The sequence below is a fragment of the Aspergillus viridinutans genome (assembly GCF_018404265.1).
Source record: "Aspergillus viridinutans IFM 47045 DNA, scaffold_1, whole genome shotgun sequence".
Lineage (NCBI taxonomy): Eukaryota > Fungi > Ascomycota > Eurotiomycetes > Eurotiales > Aspergillaceae > Aspergillus > Aspergillus viridinutans.
In genome coordinates this window covers 4070553-4085493 of record NW_025091217.1, presented here as the reverse complement: position 1 = coordinate 4085493, position 14941 = coordinate 4070553, and the positions used below count along the sequence as shown (strand labels likewise).

General features: G+C 49.5%; 6 protein-coding genes across 6 annotated transcripts; 2 read left to right on the top strand and 4 right to left on the bottom strand.

Annotated features, from left to right (window-relative positions):
* Positions 1–337: 337 nt before the first annotated feature.
* On the top strand, positions 338–1597 carry Aspvir_001152 (uncharacterized protein; the record flags this gene model as incomplete). Its single annotated transcript, XM_043266280.1, has 4 exons — positions 338–355; positions 411–490; positions 673–868; positions 1085–1597. The coding sequence occupies 4 exons, from the start codon at positions 338–340 to the stop codon at positions 1595–1597; spliced, it is 807 nt and encodes a 268-aa protein (XP_043122215.1).
* Positions 1598–2273: 676 nt separating this feature from the next.
* On the bottom strand, positions 2274–4592 carry Aspvir_001151 (putative NADH-ubiquinone oxidoreductase 64 kDa subunit; the record flags this gene model as incomplete). The annotated part of the gene is made up of 4 exons (XM_043266279.1): positions 2274–3109; positions 3163–3313; positions 3371–3711; positions 3770–4592. The coding sequence occupies 4 exons, from the start codon at positions 4590–4592 to the stop codon at positions 2274–2276; spliced, it is 2151 nt and encodes a 716-aa protein (XP_043122214.1).
* A 710-nt stretch (positions 4593–5302) lies between these two features.
* Positions 5303–10857, bottom strand: Aspvir_001150 (putative sister chromatid cohesion protein Mis4; the record flags this gene model as incomplete). Its single annotated transcript, XM_043266278.1, has 5 exons — positions 5303–8123; positions 8185–10192; positions 10250–10386; positions 10444–10633; positions 10695–10857. The coding sequence occupies 5 exons, from the start codon at positions 10855–10857 to the stop codon at positions 5303–5305; spliced, it is 5319 nt and encodes a 1772-aa protein (XP_043122213.1).
* Positions 10858–11303: 446 nt separating this feature from the next.
* Aspvir_001149 (DNA-directed RNA polymerase I core subunit RPA12) lies at positions 11304–11798 on the top strand (the record flags this gene model as incomplete). Its single annotated transcript, XM_043266277.1, has 3 exons — positions 11304–11418; positions 11477–11708; positions 11780–11798. 3 exons carry the CDS (start codon positions 11304–11306, stop codon positions 11796–11798), a joined length of 366 nt encoding a protein of 121 aa, XP_043122212.1.
* A 105-nt stretch (positions 11799–11903) lies between these two features.
* Positions 11904–12991, bottom strand: Aspvir_001148 (deoxyhypusine monooxygenase; the record flags this gene model as incomplete). The annotated part of the gene is made up of 2 exons (XM_043266276.1): positions 11904–12420; positions 12501–12991. The coding sequence occupies 2 exons, from the start codon at positions 12989–12991 to the stop codon at positions 11904–11906; spliced, it is 1008 nt and encodes a 335-aa protein (XP_043122211.1).
* A 916-nt stretch (positions 12992–13907) lies between these two features.
* Positions 13908–14669, bottom strand: Aspvir_001147 (ETC complex I subunit; the record flags this gene model as incomplete). The annotated part of the gene is made up of 3 exons (XM_043266275.1): positions 13908–14217; positions 14271–14381; positions 14431–14669. The coding sequence occupies 3 exons, from the start codon at positions 14667–14669 to the stop codon at positions 13908–13910; spliced, it is 660 nt and encodes a 219-aa protein (XP_043122210.1).
* Positions 14670–14941: the final 272 nt, after the last annotated feature.

Sequence of the window (14941 nt, the reverse complement as noted above, 5' to 3'; positions counted from 1 at the left end):
CCAGTGCTAAAAAGCTCCTGGGCCGATAAGAACTGCAGATAATAATTATCAGGCAGGGAACCCTTTAGTGATGGCGCTTAGACCGACTGGGCTTAGCCTGGGCCCGTGACTTTTCGCTTACGGTTTAGTCTTAGTCCTAGAGCTCTAAGCGTGACCCAAAAACCTGCCGCTTTTCTTGCCGGCTTTTCTTCTTCTTCTTCCTCTTCACTTCTCTCTTCCCCTTCAGAGATTTTCTCTCCATGGCTTCCGTCTGCGAGGTTTTCCATCTTCACAGACAGCCGGAGCAGTTCCAAGGCACTTGATTCCTGCATCAAGGTCCACGCCACAATATCCCACAATGTCTTCAGCTAATTACGTATGCTCTCCCACGGGTTGTGCGCGCGTAATAGCTTGATTTTAACGGGATGCAGATGTCTCCCACTTCCTCGACAACGACGCCAACATGGCATCAGTTCGAGCGAAAGGTCGATGAGGTCAAACCCTCCAAAACGTGAGTTGCCTATTTTATTGCCTTCCGTTTCCTGAACACCGTTTTATGATGATCATGAAATCAAGTTGGGAATCTCTCTGAAACATCTTGAGGAGAATATGTTAACTTGTGTTTCTGAATCGGTCCTCACTTTACTTTGCTCTTGACGTTGAGTCGCCTGCAATTGCTGACAATCAGCTCAGTGATATCAACTATCTAGTGATGGATTACCTCATTACCAATGGCTACCCAGCTGCTGCAAAGAAATTTGCAGTTGAGGCCAACATACAACCCAGGGCGGACATTGAGTCCATCCAGGAAAGAGTAGAGATTCGCACTGCGATTCATTCTGGCAACATTCAAGCTGCAATCGAGAAGATCAATGATCTCAATCCACAGGTATGAAGATTTTTCTTTTTAAACTTCTTGCCCCACCGCCATCCATCCTTTGCTAGGATTATATCGGTTTACATGCACCACTCATAAATCCCCTTATGGGTTTTGATGAAAAACAAACATCTTCAGTCCTCAGTATGATTAGCAAACTGTTCAACTGCCATGTCAACATCGTCATACACTTAGAGTGAATATGCCATGCTGACTTCATCTGTATAGATTTTGGATGAAAATCCGTCTCTGCATTTCTCATTGCTTCGCTTGCAGCTTGTGGAATTGATCCGTACGTGCATGTCAACGCCCAATGGTGACATCAGTCCTGCCCTCGAGTTTGCGACCTCACAGCTCGCTCCGCGGGCACCCACCAACCCTCAGTTTCTCGAGGACCTTGAACGCACCCTTGCTCTTTTGATCTTTCCTACTGAGAACCTGGCGCCATCCCTTGCGCCATTGTTGCATCCTGACCTACGTAAAGATATTGCTACCAGGGTAAATGAAGCTATCCTGCAAAGCCAGGGTGCCCGTAAAGAAGCTCGGCTGCGCAATCTGGTTAAGTTGCGCGCCTGGGCGGAACAGAAGGCCCGAGAAGCCAAGAAGGATCTTCCTGAGAAGCTCGACCTCGGACTCCATGATGACAGCAACGTAAAGAACGCTCAGAGTGCCAGTCAGAATGGCGCTTCGAATGATACTGTAATGGCCAACAATGGAGATGTTGACCCGATGATTTCATGATCAGCGATGTTGCATTGCTTTTGCTTGATGCTCTCTGCCGCTTTTCCAGTTTAGCGAGGAGTTCGGGCTTGATTGTTTCATCAGTGGCCGCTTAGCGCTCAACCATAGTACTTTCCTTCTCATAAGGGAGGCAATTGAATACAATTGAAGAATCAATCATTGATTGTTGTAAATATATCCAAACAGCAGCCTTTCTCTGTTCTTCTATTCGCGTATGAAATTATCTTGGCCATTCTATAGCAGCCCATGCACATGTTAACTCACGTCGCTGACCCGTTGCAGCGCCCAAGGTAATCAGAACACAAGACCAATGCTTGGCCAGTAGCAAACATTCTAGTCCTTATGAGTAGGTACTGATCAATCAAATTGACTGCATCATCTATATTTGTCAGGAGAATACTATCAAACACAATTTATCAGCATTGACGGAAAGGGTGCTGTCATGGATATATATATTCTAAGAAACACCAAGCACGAGTTCTATCACTAATACCAAACCAAGTAGTTACATCCTCAACCAATTTCAACGAGAGTGAGCCCTAGTTAAATAGTATAATATGCACAAAGCGATATGAAGAAATTGGGTATAGATCTCTTTTATCGATCTAACAGCAAGCACGAGCATGAATGGATAGAGTGGTATGTCCTTTAACTGTGGATTGCCAGGGCAGGCTGCCTATATCCAGAAGGTTCCGATCAGAAGCTCATAAGGTCTATCGAAAGCCGAAAGGTTAGTTGTTGATTCACGAGAAAGAAGAACAGATGCGAGGGGGAACAGACCTCGTCCAAAGAGTGCTCTCTTGGCCCAGTCCATGGCGAGCATGATCCGTGTGCGGAAGCTGACGCTCTCCGCAAAGTAGACGCTTCGCCAGAGGTACATGGCCAGAACGCCGCCGCTGAAATTGAGTCCGCCGAAGTCAAAGACGGCCGCGTTGCTGATGTACGCCAGGCTGCCGAGATGCTTGTACTTGAAGGGTTTGTAGATGATGTCGTCCACATCGCCGTGTTCGATCTCGTTGGCTCGCATGCCGGGGAGCGCGGCTGCGATTTTGTTGAGTTTGCGGCCCAGATATTCGCCTTGTTGGTTGGCGCGCTGGGCGGTGGCGGGTAGGGAGGTGAGCTTGGTGTCGATCTGGTGGAGGAGTTCGTGCAGTTCGCCGTAGTCGAGGGTACCGGAGTGGTCCTTGTCATACTGTTCGAAGAGCTTGTCTAGCCGGCGGAGATGGTTAGATGCCTGGGGGAAACGCTTCCTGACTCGGTTGGCTACATCTTTCCATTCCCGGAATGTGAGGTGAACTTTCTCGGGATCCTGGCCCTTCTCCCAGGCGATAGTACGTAGGAAAGAAATGATATTCTCGGCCACCTTGTTCTGGACGGTCGAACAGTCACCGATGGCATACACGTCACCCAGGGGAGCTCCGATCAGGCGCAGGTGAGCGTCGGTTTCCAAAGCATGCTTGTTGTTCTGAGCCTCGAGCTTGTCTGAGAGTCTCTTGCAAAGTTCAGCACGAGCTGTGCAATAGTCAGTTCTGAGTACGTAGCACACCAGGATAGTAATCACATACCAACTCCGGTTGACCACAGGCAGAAACCCATTGGGATCTCCTTCACCACCGGCTCGCCATTCTCGATTTGAGTGAATAAAACTCTGTCATCGTGAACCTCCTTCACTCGAGCATTTGTCAGGACTTCAACATGATCACGGTTGAAACGGGCCTGTATGCATCAGCATCCTCAATCCTCTTGTCTCAGTGAACGGGGTGAAAAGCCTACTTCCGCATACTTAGACAGAGCCTCATCGTAAGTGTTCAGGATATGACTCCGGCTTTGAATGATGTGAACGGAAATCTCATTTCTCAAAATCTTTGGGAACGAGCGAAGCAGGTCCTCATTCAGCAGGTCGAACAATTCGGCCGCGAACTCAACGCCGGTCGGACCACCGCCACAGACAACGAACGACAACAGACGCCGACGTTCCTCGTCGCTAGTAGTCGGTAAACAAGCCAACTCCATGTTTTCGAGGACCTTGTTCTTGATTTTACGAGCATCGTCAATCGTCTTCAGGAAATTGCAATGCTCGAGTCCTTTGACGCCGTGGGGGTTTGTGACGCATCCTTTTGTGGTCCAGACTTAGTATCGACAACAGGAAAGACATTCATGGCCCGCACTCACCAACAGCGATTACCAGTTTGTCGTACGGAAGGTAAAAGTGTTGCTTTTTGCCATTGGCATCAACTTGAGACACCTCAACCAGCTTCTCCGTGAAATCCACATCTTCAGCCTCGGCCTTCAAGAAATGACCATGAACCCGTTGAACGATCCGCCGGACTGGCTCAACAAGCGAGCGCAGCCCCAGAGTCCCAACCGTCGCAGAGGGCAACATAGGCGTGAAAAGGAAATAGTTCGTCGGCGATACCACAGTGACATGATAATCGCCAGGATGGAGATTTTTAAGAAGCGCGACACTGCCCCAGCCCGTCCCCAGAATCACCAAACGTGGCTTGTCGTTCTGCTGCACCATCGCCTCTGAGTCATTATCTCCCACCAGGACCTCCGCTATAGGCAGATTCTTCGGCCCCCCGCGTCGAGGGTTAAGTGCCAATTCAGACACAGGAATATCTTCAGCGCTAGGATCTTCTCGGTATGTGGTCGCATCATAGACGAAGAACGCGACTACTGCAACACCGCTCATGACAATGAAAAAGCCACAGTATGTGAAAGTCTTTACGAGTACGTTGAAGGCGGGGGATTTGCGGGCAGCTTTAGCCATTGGGTCCTTTGTCGTCGACTCATATCGGACTGATAACGACGCACTGCGCAGGATATTTGAGATACGCTGTTGGGCCACTGGTCGCCGCCGGGTTGTGTGTAAAGCTCGAGATGAAGCAATGCCAATTGAGGAGCAAGGCTTCGGGAATTGACCTCCATGTGATACAAGACAGATCCTCCTGAGCGCCGCAGCGTTTGGGCGGCTTCGGAGTAGCACCGTGCCCATGGCTTATAGGGATGAGGTCTGCGGCAAGGCGATGGTGATTCTATCCGGGGGTGTCAGATTCTGTCAATCTGCACGATTGTACCTGTAATGAGGTAGTATAAGATGGCAAGAGAGAGAACTGAAAAATTGAACACAGAAAAGAAAGACTCGTCGATGGAAAGTTGACCGCGAAGAAAGTCTTTTGAATAGTAAGAGGAATGGAGCGACCCGGCTACGTCATGCCACGCTAACAACAATCGGCACTAAGCCTTCTGGGGCCACATATAAATATAGAGGTGGGTATCTCGGCAACAACGTGGCCTCGCTAAAGCTGCTAAAGAACTTGGACAGAATAGATAAAGTATCATCACTTCCGGAACCAAAGATGATTCGTTTGTGGTATATTGCAGCTAACTGGTAAAGAATGTTCAACGAATCGTCCTTGTGCCTGGCCCCAGCAAGTGGACACAGTAAACATTGGCCTTACCTTGCAGGCAGCCCAAAATGAATAGAGAACACAAAGAGCCAGCCATAAGGAGAAGATTAAGCAAATCCCCTTCCCGCCGTCATTTTAATATAACAGAATAGCTAGATAAAAAGACATCTCATGAGATAGAAAAGTAGTTGAAAGCCCACCGAACGCCGTTTGCCGTCCCGTATGCGACGTCTATGTAATGCACAGCCAAAAATGCAAGCGTTGGCCGTGCCTGGCCAACTGACTACTGGTGATCTTAGCCCCAATCCATGTCATCGTCCGGTTCCGTGCTGGCTCTTTTCTTGCCGGAGCCACTCTTTCTTCCCCGGGGTCGCTTCGCGGCATTTTGACCAGAAAGAGAATTCTTCCGTTTGCCAGGCCGCTGCCCACCGACGGACCCTGGACCAGGCCCCGTGTCGTCAAGGTCAGCGACACCGTCGAAGCTGTCGCCTTCAGCATCCTCGCCCTCACCGACCTTGAACTCATCATCAATCGCAAGCAAAGTGGCAAATTCTCGACATTTGCTAATCATTTGCTCTTCGCTATTCAGTGCATCCATGTTCCGAGATATGGCGTCCCAAAACTTGTCGCCGGTCACTCCTTGCACTTTGGTGGCGGACTTGTTCAGTTCCTTGGCGGCAGCTTTGCCTTCCTTGTCTCGTACATGGGCGTGTATCCCATACAGACGGCGAAGGTATGTTCGAGCCTCCCAAAGCATTGAGAGGGATGCGGCTGCTGTAGCCAGTTGCCGTAACACGGACGGATTGACCTGCGGTAGCGGCTCTGCGTTGACTGGCCCTTGCCGCAGAGGTTCGGATGACAGTTCTCCCAGTGGTGCCTCCATCCTAGGCGGGAAAATCTCTGTTTCAATCGAATGGGCTACAACTGTTCCTGTCGCGGAAACAATGCGCTCCATGCATCCAACTGCTGAGACCAGCTCAGCAAGCTGGCCATAATCGAAGAATGCCAGATTCTGAGACACAAATCGCGCAAGTAGAAGATGCTCTGGCGGGTCCCCCGTGCTATCGAGCTTCTTCAATTCGAAGTCTACCTTCGAACACAGGTTGGACAGGAATTTCTTCTGATATCGACTGTTACTGGTTTTGATAATATCAAAAAGCGGTGCCAATTTGGCAACGTAAGGTCGGGCCAGAGCGCCGCTAGAATCACCGACCACATCGCGCTGGTAATAGAAAGCCTCCTGAACCGCCCTCATATATTCTCTTTCGAACATCGATTCATACTGCTGATGCAGCATCTTGTGTGTGTCAAATGCAACCTTGGCAATCGCTGGCACGGTGGATGTCTCCAGCGAAACCAACACGCCTGCGCATTCTTTGGGATGAACCAGTCCTTGACGGTTAATGCTAGCAATTAATTCAATCGCAGTGAGAGCATATGCGTCCTGCCGAGATTGCGCGACTCGAAGCATGCTCTGTAGGAAGTGTTGAGCTATCAGAGCGGCAGCCCCGTCGTTGTCACTTGCTTTTAATGAGCCACCGAGTCTGGTAGAGTTCTCCTGATCCGCTTTTTCAGCAGACGGCACGACTGACTTTTCTGCTTTGCCCTCGTGCATGGCGAAAAACTCCGCAAAGGATTTCAGGACGATATTCTGAAGGCTTGCATTGTCTTCTTTGAAGACCATGGAAAGAATTTTTCTCGGCTCATCCCGGCTGAACTGAGCCGGCCAGGACTGGCATATCGAGCCCACGCTCTCTAACGCCATAACCCTAAGTTCTAGAGGATGCTTCGGGAGAGTAAAAGGCACAATAGAGTCGACCATCAAGCCAGCCACCGATCCGCCTTTCCAAGACGGAAAGGCGTTCTTGAAATGAGGTTCGTACTTCTCCAGATCACAATGACGCCCCACGCAGCCGGCAATTCGAATATAGCTCTTAGCTCTGGCCACAATAGCGGAATTAGCATTATCTGCAAGATCGACGTTTCGGTAATGTTGAATCGGTTTCAGAACCGATATGGTTAGCTTCACGAGTCTGTCAGTGTTGCGCAAAACGCCATTGATGGTCCACAAACAGGCCATAACCTCGTTGAGCTCTGAACGAGCAAGTTTGGCTACGCTTTTGAAAAGATCGTTTTGCACTTCTTTTAGAAGACTGTTGTGAGCGGACGAAAGGTACGGCAGGACACAGCGATAGATTACCACCACAGATCTGAAAATGAACAAATCTTCCGCAGTGGCGAGATTGCCGATGTAAGGGTGAAGAGTCTCCAGTTGGTCAGGGCTGAATAGCTTCGCATTTGCCTTGGCAAAGACTGTGATCGTTTGAAGGACAGCCTGCTGAAACTCCTTCTCCAAGCCCTCATCTTCAACTAACTTTTCAAACATCGTTGCAACCATCGCTTTGCAAACCTTGAAGTTCAATGAGGCCGTCTTGGAATTGTCCGATAAAAGCTTTTTCAAACAAAACCCTAATGTTTCGAGAGCGGTCTCGCTGCGCTGCACCAAGCTTACCATCAACGTCACCCGCTCTCCTAGACCGACCTTGAGCTTTGAGCCATCCTGTGATGAATCGATAAGCTCATGAAACGGGGTAAGCCAAATCTCCTCGAAAGTCTGCCGCGCCAAAGTGGCTACGCTTTCTTCTGTATCCGTTGTCCGTTGAAGAAAGCTATCCACTATAGCCAGCTTCAATTCGGTGCGGGACGTCTTGAGATAAATATCTTTTAGCAGCCCAATGCAGCGCTTCCTCACACCGGCTGTAGGATCGGCTGCGCAAGTCAAAATGCTTCTACACCCATCCTCTTCCAACTTCGGTTTGAGAGCAATGCATTTGGCGATCAGCGAGAGCGCCGAGTCGCGAACCATCGGCGAGGCATCCGCAGCACATCGAAGGATAACACGCATGACTGATGCGTCTCTGTCTAGAAGACTTGGGTCTTTTTCGAGCATGTAGATCACGCTTTTTAGGCTCCGACTACGAACCTTTGCCTGATCGCTCGCTATCGAATTGAGGAGGACTTTCAGGATCGTGTCAAAAGCCTTGCAAAAGCTCGAGTTTAAAACGGTCAAAATGTACGCAAACCGCCCGTGAGCCGTTGATATCCTATCGAAGTGTCTGGAATAGCAGCGTTAGCATTTTGCAGCAAATGAATATATCCATTTGATAGAGCCGGTACCTATGAGTTTCCAACCACAGCGGCTCCGAGAACAACTTCGTCAAGAGAACTATGAGGCTCTCAGTAGCTTCGCCGTCAGGAACATCGTCCCTGTCTTCGGAGTTATAATAGACAGAACAGACGGTCTTTGCCCATTGCGCCAAGTAATAACCCCGAGCACTGGAGAGCTGCCAGTTGTCCGATGACTGAGCCTGAAGAAAGTACTCGAGAGCTATTCGATACGGACCTTCTGGCACCACCAGATCTTGAGGATGTAAGGCATGGTTGGAGTAGTCCTCAAACAACTGTCTCAAATAGACACTGAGATCACTGTCGGACTCTTCCATCGAGGGAAGTAAGTGCTGAGCGGTCACAACTAGATCGGATATGGCGGATCCCATCCAGCCCAGAAGCTCCAGAGCCATGCTTTTCGCAGTGGCAGGGCTTTTATCAAGATCTGCAATACCGACCATGTGAGACGCCATGATGCGAAGAAGTAGTTCAGCAGCAGGCCAATCTGTTGAGCCCAGGACGCCGATCAGATCCTCGGTGAAGATATCAAGAATGTTCCGAAAGGGTTGGTCGCCAGTCTTGGTCGATGTCATTGCACGTTGAACTATGAACTTGACGATGTACTGCGCGCTGCGGACCGCATTATCATAGAGACGATTGACTTTCGTTGCAAGACGCTCCAGAGATGCATCTGTTTCATCCTCGTCGTCGGCTTCGTCCGAGTCTTCCTCATTTTCATGTGACTCTTCGTCATCAGCGCCAGCCGAGAGAGTACGCTTCGTTTTTCGTGTTTTGGACGATGGAGTGTCAAGGGCAGTGGTCTGGACAAGTTGCATGACCAGTGCAGTTAGAAGCTGAATACTCTTACCATCGGCGAGCTTGAATTGCCTGGCACTCTGCCGCGTAGACGGAAGCTTTTCCAGAGAAACAAGAATCTCGTCAAGAATGAATGGACGCTGAGCAGGATACCTGGAGAAGATTTTTGCCAGGACATCCATTGCTCCGCGGCGAACTGATTCGTACTTTTGAAAGCCGACGGCGGAGTCCTTTTCGGAATGCGCGTTCTCCACGAAAATTAGCTTTGCAGCGAAAAACTCAGTAGCGGTGATTGTCCCTTCAGAGACATCAATGCGTGACAGAAAGTCGGCAAATAGGCCGAGAACCTTTTTACTTTGCTGGATAACACCCCCTATAACACGCTTCTGTGAAGAGAAGAACTCAAAATACCTGGCTTCTTTGCCTCCAGGGCGGGCCTCAACTGCTGGAATAACGCAGTGATCGAAAATCTGATTGAATACATTTGGAATGGCCTCGATCAGATCCTCCGGACAGAGATCCCTTTCCGTCCGAGAGCCAGACATTGTCTGCAACAGTGTACCCACTGCGAGCAGAGCATTGAGCATATCATCGACTTTTTGGAGCCACTCTTGGGTTTCAGAATCATTTGATGGATCGTCCAACCTGAGATCGGGTGATTGTGCGGCAATGATTGGCCTCTCACAAAGTTTCCGTAGTCTATTCAAATACTCCGATGGGATGTCCTGAAGCCGGTTGAAACTAACAACCTTTTTCATGGCCTTCTGAAGACGGCTGTGAGCGTCAGATGAGAGGACAGGCCCGTTTGCGTCAAGGGAGTGAGCAACCAAAAAAACGGCATCTTGTCGTTCGGCCGATCCGCCAGCAGTTGTCTCTGCTTCAGCTTGATCCTCTGCCTGGAAAACCTCATGAAACAGATCCTGTAGCTTTACAAGAGCCGCATCTGCCTCCTCTTTTTGATCTTTGAGTCGAATCATAGTAAGGTCCTCCACATCGTTATTTAGCTTTCTCTTCTTCGAAGCGCCATGTTCGTTCAGAGTATGTATCGACTTGACTGGAATCACGACAGACAGCTGGCTTGCCGGGTAAGGCGATTGACTGTAAGACGCCGGAGTAGCATTATTCGCTCGATGCGCTTGCTCGTTCCACGCTGGGGATCTCCTCATTGGCTTTTCAATCTTGACCTCCGTCGAGGTAGGATCTGTGACGGATCAGCTTAAGAGCACGTTGTTTCTGAATGCAATAGTTTGAGACTTACATCGAAATGCTATGTCCGTAGCATCCAACATCATTTTTGCAAACGGGCCAAGCTCGTTACGACCAGAACCCTGCTCCAAGGGTGGACTAGGCAGGGAACTCTTCGCCTGAGCGGATCCAGGGGGAAGTTTGAACTTGCTGGGAATGATTTAGTTGCTGGGTATCGTACCGTTGTTACAGATCAATGTTGCTTACAATTCCGTCAACTGGTCACCGTCAAGCAGTTGCTGTAGATATTCGCGAGATGTCTCTAACCGACTCGACTCATCATGCCCGGATTGTATCTCTGCATTTAGTTCATTCAAAACCGTTCGACCCGACTGAAGGATATGATTGATAGAGGTGGTAGTGGGAGGTCGGCCAACATCAGGGCGCAGTATACAGTCTAAAGAGTATCATGGGTGAGTTTGACTTCACCATTTAAGTGAGACGTTCATGATGCATACCTAAGCCAAACACTGGCGCGCTAGACATAGGTGAGTACTGCAAAGCTTCATCAACAGACAATGGCCTGGTCCGGCGTTGCGAAAGTCCTCCAGCGCCATGGCCCTGCGCCTGAGGACGGCCATTGATGACGACCTGGACAGCCGGGCTCCAGTTTTGGTCCATGGCGGCAATTTGACTTTAATGTATAAGTGATTTAGGAAGGAGAGACGAGAGATAAAACAGGAAAGGCATGTCCTGCTCAAATACATGACTATCAGCGAAGAAAGTCAACTCTTACTCCGGTCATCTTTCCCTGAGATGCTCTTGATACAGCGACGCAATACTTAAGCAACCAACAATAATAATTACTGCCAGGCAAACTCTCTTGCTGCCGCTGTTGACCGCCCGGCAGTAGTCCTTAGTTACGGGGGGCTACATAAGCAGGTGGTCCGTGCTGCAGGTCTTCCGGGCGGCAGCATCTCAGTGGGAAAAAAAAAAGTTCGGAGTTTTCTATCCTGATTTGGTTATGTATTCGATGTCATCTGTTCTGTCTCCTGCTTAATTCCTACTCAATACAGGTTGAAGATCAATCTCCAACATCTGTCGATACTGAAAATTTGACTTGCACAATGTCTGCCATTGGATCTTTAATTTTCTGCACAGACTGTGGAAATCTCCTACCGGAGTCGACTGGTGATCCGACCAAGATCCTTGTCTGCGATGTTTGCGGCGCTCGGAATAAAGGTTTGTTGACCTCATTGCGAGGGTTTGAGGCGAGCGCTTGCGCTAACTTTGCCCTCAGATACTGTCCCCAACACGATTATCTCCGAGTCAAAACCGAATGCCTTCCCGTCGACGTTAAGAGCCAAGAGATCTGCAGTTCAGACCCTAACAGCTGAAGATAAGCGAACTGAAGCACTGACACAACATACATGTGCCAGATGTGGGAGGAAGGAGATGTACTTCACAACTGTGCAGCTGCGCAGTGCAGATGAAGGAAGTACAGTGTTCTACACCTGTGTTTGCGGTTACAAGTACGCAACCTCCACCGTTGATTCTTCGAATTGCATCTGCGGGCTCAATACTGATACTTATCTGACTGCAGAGAAACCACAAACAACTAGGAGACCGAAGGAGTATCTATTCAAGATTATGATTGTACGTCTATGGGAGCAACGAATCAAACGCAATACCGATATTGTAAAGCTGTACATTCGACAACGGGTCATTCAAGCAGCAGCAACGCCAGCATCAGGCACCAAAGCATATTCGACTTCACCATTCTTTTCATACTCCGCCATATCGAGAGCCACAATGACACTGTCTCTTACCACCTGCTCCGGGTCGTTCAAGAATTTTCTTAGCGTCTCCTCGACACCCTCACAGTCGCCCAAGCTTCCCAAAGCCTCGGCCGCTTCGTGTCGCACCATACCGGCCTCGCTTTGGTTGCTAAGCGCTTCAGTAAGGCTTGGAATTGACGCAGGGTGGCAAAGTTGACCAAAGACAAACGCAATCTCATGGCGGAAAAGTGCAGACGGATCTTTGAGGCCCTTGGCCAGCGCCTCAACAGCACGAGTCGCTGTGGGAAGATCGGGAGGAGAAGCGAGGTCGCGCAAGGCAAACATCGCACGGTATCTCTGAAATAATGGTAGACTTGTGTCGAGTAGAGTCTTCTCTATTTCGGGAATGGAAGGTTCACTGGCCGCCATTGGCAGTGGTGGAGCTGGGTCGATCGAGGTAAAGTCACTGCGAATTGGTGCACATGATACAATAAGCATTTGCAAAGAGAAAGGGAAACATGTTGAATTGATACGGGCGCCTCATACCTAGTTTTTAATTTCTCAGCTTTCCTTGCCTCTGAATTTTCCCACAGAATCCTGTCCACTGCAATATCGCAGGTCTCTCTGATAACATCGGACTCATTCTGGTTGTCTCTAAGAGCCTTCAAGATCTCCAAGCTGTCTTCGTAACCCAAGGCGCCCAGAGCCTCTGCGGCTTCATGACGGCACATCGTATCTTGTTCCGTGTCCTTCGCGACTTGTTGTAGGAACGGCACAGACTCTGGATTGCGGGTCTGGCCCAAGCAGTATGCAAGTTCATGTTTCAGCAAGGCGGATGGTGAAGTAAAGGCAGTAGCAATAGCCTGAATTGCGGGCAGTGTCTTCTCGGTAGGCGGCTGCAGGCACGCAAGGTGCTTCAAGGAGAACAAGGCACGGAATCGGCGAGCGAGCGGCTCCGATTCGGAGGTGAGGACTTTGCGAAGAGTGAGGATGGTGGGATCCACGCCCTTTAGAGCATCGGTTGCAGAAGGCGCCATGGTGGTTTGAGAAGATGACTGGTTGAAATCGAACCTGATCGGATTTGAGGAAGCTAGAGCATAAACATTTACTCAGAGAGCATGAGCATCTAAATTTTCAGATCTTATCTCAACGAGATAATAAATTTTAGGTGGGGTGGCGGGGATGGCCGCAGCGACTAGGCCTAACTCGCTATTTCTTCACAGCGCCGTCGATCTTCAAATCCGATGCATGTTACAGTCGTGTGATTGCAGCTCAAACACTTCGCTGTTGATTATTTGTTCAGAACTCAAGGTGATATGATGCATTCGATTTTAGGATAGGACCGGTTGAGCGCACGTTTGTTCAACTCAGCTTGGAGCCTTGGACCATATGTCTCATAGGTATACATCCTCCCGATATTGGCTTATGGCGGTTCGTGTTGGACTACTTTTGAGTAATTAGCCACACTTTTTTCTAGATTTTCCATTAGAATACATAGCCATCTGGACCGTCATAGTTGTTATGATATCAAGGATACTATGATCATACAATACACGTGGTTCTCCACGCGGACTTGGCAGGCACAGGATAGCTCATCCGGACCATCATACAGGCCAGACTTAAGTAAAGCCGCTTGGAGGTCGCTCAATACCTCCTCAGTCAAAGGACTGTTGCTGAAGGGATTAAGATCGCCAATTCCTCACACGTGTCCTCAGTAGAAGACTCTCAGACTCGGAATTGCAGCAAGTTGAAGTTCAGAATTGAAAAGAAAGCGAGGAGCTCGGTTCACCAAGTTGTCGGCAGAGCATCATATCCGTAAATGTAGTGTCTTCTAGCGGCACGCAGTGTTCGTGAAAGACAAATGAAAACGCACTAAAATCCATTCAACCTATGGAATCAACCCTTCAAAGCCCAGAAGCTTGCAGTTATATACAGTACACCCGAATAACACAATCACTTGGTTCTGATGTGCTTGAGCTTCTTTGGTTCGTGGACGAAGTTGTTTGCATAAGCCTTAGGGACGAAACGGCGCTCGTTGGGTTCCTGGACGAAGTACTCGTATCCCTGCTTCTGCGCGAACAAGATCGCATCTTCCTTGGACTTGAAGTTCAGGTGAGTACCCTGCATGAAATCACCGGAAGACTGCCAACCCATCAAAGGGTTCTCCCAACGGTGACCTTTCTGCAGAATGTCCCAGTCCATTCTCCAGTGATGGCTGTGCCAGGTACCGGACTGCGTTGCAGGCTTCGAAGGCTTGTAAATCCTAGTAGTATGGTCAGAAAGCTGCGGGTGACGGAGGTAAATCTAAATCTGTACCTAACAGTTCGAGCTTGAAGGTCTGTAGGAGCCCCGGAGAGAACAGCAGCAGCCACAGTGTCGCCAGGCTCGCTACCGTCCATGACACGCTTGGGCACAGGGGAGTATTGTCTGGATTGCCATCAGTGGAGTTCTCGGGTATTAGCCAGGCTTCCCTTACGAGGTAGCATGGTCAATTGTGGCCTCATAATCGGGCTGATGACGAGCCATTGCTTGAGATGGCGTCTCCTTGCGAACCAAGGAGCTTTCTGAAACGGGTGTGGAAGGTGCGTCTGCTGGGCTGGTCTTGACGCCGGGGTCACCAGAACGGTTTTGCGTGGAGACAAAACGCGCATTGATGGGCACAGCAATTCTGCTCGCCCGAAGGCAGGCAGAGCTACCTGCTCTGAAGAGGGACATGGTCACGGATTTGTCTGACTTGAATTCAGCTGAGCGGGCGACAGCAGGAGAGCAATATCTTGAGGTATGCGGCGAGGTCTGGTGGTTGCGGCAGAACCAAATCTGGTTTAGCGCGTCTTGAGGCTCCCTACGTTAGGAACCGCTCATCCGACAACCCGCGATCTCACATTCTCACTACTTCATCTTCATCGATTGTACGGTTCACTCGCCTGTACTTAGGTACGTAAAAGTGCTGGGTGGTGTTCATATTTTCATTGTCATTCAGAAGCGGT